The sequence below is a fragment of the Cephus cinctus genome, unplaced genomic scaffold (assembly GCF_000341935.2).
Source record: "Cephus cinctus unplaced genomic scaffold, Ccin1 Ccin1_scaffold0307, whole genome shotgun sequence".
In the NCBI taxonomy this organism is placed as follows: Eukaryota; Metazoa; Arthropoda; class Insecta; order Hymenoptera; family Cephidae; genus Cephus; species Cephus cinctus.
In genome coordinates, this window is record NW_014333010.1 from 364,582 (window position 1) to 372,402 (window position 7,821).

At 45.8% G+C, this 7,821-nt stretch overlaps 1 protein-coding gene across 1 annotated transcript in view; it reads right to left on the reverse strand.

The window, feature by feature from the left end:
• The window catches only part of LOC107266351 (homeobox protein Nkx-6.2), a 12,299-nt gene extending 5,442 nt beyond the window's left edge, over positions 1 to 6,857 (reverse strand). The window contains exons 1-3 of the mRNA XM_015736743.2: positions 5,566 to 6,857; positions 4,962 to 5,072; positions 3,218 to 3,432 (exon numbers count right to left, since the gene is read on the reverse strand). Of these exons, the coding sequence (XP_015592229.1) occupies positions 3,218 to 3,432; positions 4,962 to 5,072; positions 5,566 to 6,217 (978 nt within the window). The 5' untranslated portion in view covers positions 6,218 to 6,857. The remainder of the gene's footprint in view (positions 1 to 3,217; positions 3,433 to 4,961; positions 5,073 to 5,565) is intronic.
• Between the last annotated feature and the right edge of the window lie 964 nt (positions 6,858 to 7,821).

Below are 7,821 nucleotides of genomic sequence, written 5' to 3' on the forward strand. Positions count from 1 at the left end.
AATGATCTTCCAAAATTGTAAGTAATGCGGCCCGAGAGAACCGAGGAGGACGGTTGGCTGTTGGCGATAATACCCTCCTCTGTATTCCACTCTCGTGCCGTTTCCCCATATCGATATGTTTCCCACCCCTCCCGCCGCGCTGCTACCCACCCATTCCACCCCCTCGCCACTACTCGGCTACCCGACGGAGATCAAATGGCTTCACCGATTCGTGTTATTCCCGATATTCCATTTTTATTCTGGAATCAAATTTCGCGGCAGAACATTTTATTGCCTCGACTCTGGTCGCCACCGACTTTTCCCAGCATCCGGGATTCGGGTCCATCTTTCTCCCTCTAGCTCGGTACCAAACCGCACCCATTCTCTGCTGTCGTCTTATCTCGAAATTTCCAACCCCCACTCGTCCCTCGCCCTTCATGAAAAATATTCCTCTTATCGATCACCCAAAAATCCAAAACGACCCTTAAACAAATTTTTCTACCTTCACCAAAAGTTCATTCCAATTCAGCGTCAATACTTGTGTCGACGATTTGGAGGATTACAAGAGTTGACGATTAAAAATATATATATTAAGGGGCGTGGGGGTTCAGAGGGCAAACTTGCCTAAGGGTAATAATGGCGAACAGGGAAATCGATCGTAAAAGTAGAATCGGCCGAATATTATGGAGTCAAGTGCATGTGGTCCAATTGCGAGGGGGATGAGGTGCGTGTGGGAGGTGAATGAAGGGAACACAGACCGCCTGCTGCTGTGATTTATCACGCCACGCCATGCCACGGCATGCCATTGCTCTGTTGCCGTTTGACTATAGCTATATATGTATATATAGACACGAACATAGACCACCATGATGATACATGAGCGCGGGGGGGGGCGAAAGGGGGTCGGAGAGGAAAATTGGGCAGCTCGACGAAGAGGCGAAGGGTTTCGTTGGTACTAATTGACGTCATCGGTATTGATATCCGTCGACGAGGAGATTACCCTGCCGTAAACAATCCTGTACGCGTCTCCCATCCCTTGGACGGCACGGAGTATAGCATATTCCACCCTTGATGCGACAGATCAGCCCCCCCCCCTCTTTCACCTAAACAGTCGATTTTTTCCCAGTGAACATCCGACAGTCTTACGTTTGTAGTTGGTACAAGAGTCTGGATAAGGGATGATATCGAAACCACCCCCTGATGTACTACGTAGCGACTACCCTTGTTTTAAGATGATATATGAATGTTATGAAATTAAAAATTTTTTTAGGGTCTCTTAACTCAAAAATATCAATCCCCCCCAGGCCCTCTCGGCGCATACTCCCTCATTGTATTATATCTACGTACGAATGATCCACCCTTGCGTCAGACACTAATGGAACTCCCGGGGGTGTCGTTAATAGCGGAAAGTCGATCTCATCGAGGGGTGAGTCTCCTCCCAGGTTAGATTTCGCAGGTTTTAATAGTCGTGAATTTACGGCGGGGGACGCTTCCTGCTGTTATCGTCGATTTCTCGCCAATTGACAAAGTGCATCGTCTTGTGGATAATACGGATAAAGGGATATACAAAAATTTTAAAATTTCACAGTGTACCCAATATACCTGTATAAAAATTTCAACGAGTGACTTTGGTAACCCTTGTAAATATTACGCAATGTCCAGAAGCGCCAGCAAGCGTTTCTACGACAGAAGCACGCAGCGTCGCGCGTCATACGCGTCACGGTCTCATTCGCATGTCAGCCTATAAACGTAGCTCGAGAAATAAGCGAAAGAAATGATGCTCGTTTTCCAGGGGGTTAAGGATTGTCCTACGATATTTTTCGAGTGAAGGAAATACAGTGAGGTTAGAGGAAAGAGGGTACCGAAGGGGATATAGTACGGTAACGGTCTCCGAATTCGAAAAGGCAATCTCGTCCCCAGCATTGTAGATGGCGCCAGCGTAGCGCGTCTACACCAAAGCACAGTATACCTCCGTATACAAGCTATAAGGTATACGAAGAAGTGAATCGACGCTTCACGAAGAAAATCCAAGGTAATTGAATACCGACGCCTCTCTCTCTCTCTCTCTCTCTCTCTCTCTCTCTCTCTCTCTCTCTCTCTCTCTCTCTCTCTTTCTTCGATTCCCAGCCAAAGCCATCACGATGCTAGACCGTCCTTCCTTCTTTCACGTTCATCTGTACATATATATATATATACACCTCCATCGCGAATCCCTTCTTCAGCGTCTTTATCCCGCCTTCCTGTCCTCGTAAGCGTTCCCTTCCTCATACCTAGTGGTCGAATCCTATGTTATACAGCCTCCCCCCAGCCCACCCTCAGGGAGGCAGCAGCCTAGCAGTGGAGCGCAAATCCCGAAGAACTTGCCACGGGTCTGAACTTAGAGTCGTGTTCTCCGCTCGTGGCGCTAGTGGCGTCCCGACGGTGGCTCCCCCTCCCCCGCCCCATCACTCACCGACGCGGACTTGTAGCTTTCAATAAAAATGTAAATATGGCGGCGCGGAACGAGCCAATGACAGCGCTACATCGACAGCCCGCTCGCGCTTCCCTCTGGGGTATCGCTAGGGGGTGGATGGGCTTTGGGGGGTGGGGAGAGGTTTGTCGAGGATCGGGGAGAGGCCTTGATGTCTATAGGTATCAAGGATGGTTAGGGGATGAAAACCGAGACGGAGTCGAGGAGCCGCTCATTGGGAGGGTTTCGTGTCTCTTTTTTTATTCTCTTTTTCTTCGCTACCCTCTCTGTCGATCTCATGCTCTCCTCTTGGTAGATACGCTTGTCTGCTCTGTTACTCTCTTACTCCCCTGAATGCTACCAGCTTCCTCTCACTTGGGACACGTCCCGACGCAGGGATGACGCAGGTGTCGCAAAGCTCGTCACGTCTACGTTTCGTCGGTACGCGGGTTCCCTATTTTTGTTTCTCCTACCCTCCTTCGCATGGCCACCCCCTGGCTTAGCGGTACGTGTAAAACCCCACTCAACGAGGCGTCGGGACGTCTCTCTCAAGCTTTTTTTTACCTCTCTTGTCCCTACGCAGTGACTGTGGTGGTCGACGCCTCGTTAGGAACTTGATGGAGTAAAGCTGTTTTTTGACGGTCTTAAAATCTCGCTAACGAGCAACGACAACGGCGCACAGGAAGTTTCGCCCATGGCGTGGATCAACCCTTTACGTTATCACATCCCTTATCCTTAATATTATTTTGAAATACCAATCCCCTATAAAAATATCAAGGAGGAGCCTACCTTGACCTGCGACTCAGACATCCCCAGGGCATAAGCAAGCTTAGCTCGCTCAGGACCAGCCAGATACTTGGTCTGCTCGAACGTCTTCTCCAGGGCGAATATCTGCTGTCCACTGAAGGTCGGCCTCGTATGCTTCTTCTTACCACCCTCGTGTTCCCCACCGCCGCCCCCGGCAGCCCCTGTCATCGCTTGCTGACAGCCGAGCTGTTGTGACACTGAAAATAAAAAAAATCCCATAACACTGTCAGACTGGTATGTAAAAAAATTTTTCAAAATTATCTATTATTATTATTATCATTTTAGTCCAAGCATGAAAATCACCCAGTACTCGCAGAACGACTTTCGTGGTCATCCCCGTACACAGGGGGATGAAAACACAGCGCAACCAAAGGGAATCAAGGGCGACTGAGCCAGCCAGTATCCAGCAGGGAGAATAGCCTGGGACTTTAATTTAATAAAGCAATTTGTAACGGAATACGGAACGAGGCAATAATGGCAGACCGGCCTGGAGAGGGTTCTAACGAGCTGCTTACCACATTCCACCCTCCATTCCCAATACGCAAGGTACAGTAGGCAGTCAGGACCCCCCCCCCCTAGTCGACTAGGTAGATAGGTAGGTAGGTATACTACATAAATATACATATATGGATACACGGATAGATAGGTACACCCATGACTGTGATATTCATCCATTCATCCCTTACGGACAGAGCACCATCCCTTAACACCACATATGGCAATGATGGTCGCGTTCTTGATACGGTCAGCATCCTTTATCTTTTTTTTTGCCTTGGAAAACTTTATCACTTTTCTTTTCGTTTCCTAACCTATAAACCCCATCTTACACGAGGAAGGTGCTACCCGCTCTTGCTGAGAGATCTTTACGGAACTTCCCCTCTTCTCTTTCACCTGGGGTATCAACGTATATAAATATAAAGGGAGTAAGGGTTACTCCCGGGACGCTCGTTTCCACGTGCTCTTACTTTTGCCCGATCGACGTTTTTTCGATATATATATATGTCATAAAATATTATATACGCTCAGAGATATATACACGTACGATATATCATATATCTAGATGCACGCACTATATGTATAACCATGTGTAAGCGTCCTGCCAGGCAGCAGTTAAAATATCGACGGAGTTATTCACGTAGGTGAGGAAAACCAAGAGAACAGTCAGCTCCTATAGTTGGTAGGGGGGTTGGTCGAGGGTGATGGCAGGAGGGTGGTTTTGCGATATTGAATATGATATTCTGGATCCAACGCCGCAGCAAACAGACTACCACCGTTCCACCCTCTTATCCCTCATATGTATATATATATATTCACGTATGTATATATATTGTATATATATATCATCAGACCGTCGTTCCTTCCTTCCTTCCAGCCTGCCACATGTGTTACCGCGAGGGCTGATCTATCCTTTTAAAAGGGGATGCCCGATCTTCCATGTCGCATGTTACTTTATTCGCGTGATTTTACGCCCTCTCATGGTTACCATAAATGTTATATGTCTACGATATTTCGTTCTCTCCTTTTATTCATCTTACGGGACTTCACCATAGGCTTTATGCAGACCTTTGAATTCTTTTGTTTTAAGGGTTGCCAGTGGGATGCGTTCAAATTTGAAAATTTTTAACGTTACCCGATACCGTGCGGCGGTTTTCTTTTTTATGGCTGACGATTTTTTCGTTTTCTTCTTTATAATTTTTTATATATATTTTTCAATTAGTATACTCACGCGAATGCAATCGCGCCCGCCATGCCAGTGGGTCGCTAACTAATCCCTGGAGTCCTGGCCAATACACAGCGGGATGCCGTGGTTCTGTTCTTTGTTGAAATTGACCCATTCCTGGAATTAGATGGGATTCATAACGAGTTGGAAGAGTATGCATTGTTAGAATAAAAAATTGACAATAAAAATTTAATTCGGATCAACGTTTAATATTTATTAAAATTTTAGACAAATTTAATAATATTCGTGTACGGTCTTCCATATAAAACATAAAATTTCATCTGCCGTCGCTTAGGCACTTATCTCAACCGACAGACTCATGGAATAATCAATTACGGATTGATAAGCGATACAGACCACGTGTACGTTAATTAATTACGATTGGAATTAATCTAATCGAAACGGAACCAGAAAGCAATAAATACTTTATTGATCATTATGCTCACGGTACAAAATAACGTTAAATACCGATTAAAATATTAAAATTTAGTATTTAATTGTAATTCGACAAAATAACCAAATTCTGAGGAAGTAGTAAAAAAATATTTTGCGTAAAAATTTTTGTATCTATATTACAAAAATTAGGTAAAAAAATATCAGAGTTACCAACCTGAGGAGGCAGTGAAACCAGCATGCATCGCATAACGCGGTGCAGTGAGCGGCTGTGGATGAGGTGCAGGAGGTAAACCGTGCGACGCAGAAACCGGTGCCTGAGGATGAGTAGCAGCTGGTCTCGATAATATAGTATCGATGCCATGCGGATTGCTGCCGACGGAAGTGATGGAGGTAGCCGGTGAGTGTTTACCACTTCCCGTGGGAGAAGCCTGTCCCTGAGGTTGATTTCCGATCTGTCCAGTGATACCAGAAAGTTGAAGACTCTGTTGCTGCTGCTGCTGTTGATGACTCCTCTCAGCCATGGAGTGAAGGGCAGCCAGAGGTTGGCTGCCGAGCATGCCACCGCCGGCGGCGCTCAGATTAAGAAATTGCAACACGTGAGGCGAGGCTGCCGCATGAAAGTCATGAAGCCAGGGTGGTCTGGGCGGCGGCGGTGAGTGACTGGAAGGTGGGGGAGGCGAACACGAACCCAAGGACGAACCAGCCGACGAACTTCTTTCACCCTCTAAATGACTGCGTCTATGAGCGTCGCTCAAGGAAGACATCGTAGCACCGTCTACGATTTCCGGATGTTCTGATCTCGCGTTCTCTTGCCCTACCAAAGCGGCGGACTCACCCTCGCAGTTCTTAGTCAGGGAGCACACCATCTCGCACCACGCATAATTCGAAATTGGAGAAAAAATAGTCGGGTTTGTGTACGTTTGAAAATTTGTTGTTTCCCCCTTTTTCTTTGGTCACCCCCAATAAAAATTACCTTACGACTGTACGGCACTACAGCACAGAATTATACGGTCGATATATTATTGGTCGAATAAATCACGATAATCGAATTACAGTATGGCGCTCTCTTTAGAGATTATTATACTCCTATGTATGAGAGATGAAAAATCACTGTACACTGTAGCCCCTCTATTCCCTTGTCAATATATTTTATAATAATATATATCCGTATCATATATTCACTCTGTACTCGGAAACACCTTCGATCTCTGATAAATATCCTTTTCAAATCATCGTATACAGGTCCCACCACTTCACTGTCACCCAAAACTTCACTTATTCATATTTTCTTTTCTACTCTTCACATTCCCCGAGTTACTTGACTCTGACGATTGTTCTCGAATTTACGGCGCTGTACGATTCTTCAACTGTCTACCAGCGGCACTGCTGCTCCGGCATAAACACTCTGACACACCAAGAGACGCCGATACGTGGGAAGAGACCAAGAAGCAGAAGTATAGTTCGTACTCGGGCCGGAGCACGTCCGTGAATGGAATGCGAGTCGAGTGTAGCCAGTACAACCCACTTCTCGGGTAGACCGAGTCTTTCTCCAAGTCCTGATAGGTGGGAGCACCGTGGTTATACCCAGTGGTGAAGTGGGGCTTTCGGGAGGAGAGCACACCAGCTCACGATATGGACCGTGGGACGGATGAACGCAGGAGGGCGGAACCATGGCAGGATTGGTTGTCAAGTACCGCTCGACCGGAAGGCGAACGTGCTTCTGGGCGGGGCCTCTCAATCTCGCGTTAGCTTCTTGTTAAGCGTCTTTCATTGTGTGTTTAAACTCGTAATTTATGATCCCGACTGAATAAAACAAGAGCAGCCCTGCTGGCCCTGGCTTCGCCTCTCTTGGCTTGGCTAGCGAACTGGACTTGGCTACCGTCTATATGGCTGCTGTCTATATATATATATATAACGTGTCCTATAACGACTTGTACCAAGCACTGGAGGGAACCTATTTCAGGAGTCTGATTCTCACTTTACCTACGACCATGTACGTTACCTTGGACATATGTGGATACTTGGTTCTCTCTGCTGATACTAGCTTCCTATCGCCTACACGCTAGCATCCGTACTACAATTTCTTGTCTAATATTTTTTTCTTCTATAAATCACTCAAAAAATGACAATAATTAAAAATTTTTACATCATAAAAATAATCCGATCCCTGTATCTAGCTCATATGTATTTTCAAAAGGTCAGACAATGGTATATACGAATATTTTTATATTGGAAAAATTCAATTGTCCATTGGTAACTGAACTTACTGTCATCTGACACATTTATAGTATATATATACATACATATCCATCCCCAATGGTCCATTCGTATATACCAATGTAATTGAGACCTAATTTTACGGCACATCAACTTTTATTAACGACAGGACAAGAAGTAGAATTTTCGCGAGAGCGACAAAAAGGTCCCAGGTATAGTAACTAATATATATAACGAATCCGGTGCGCTGCAA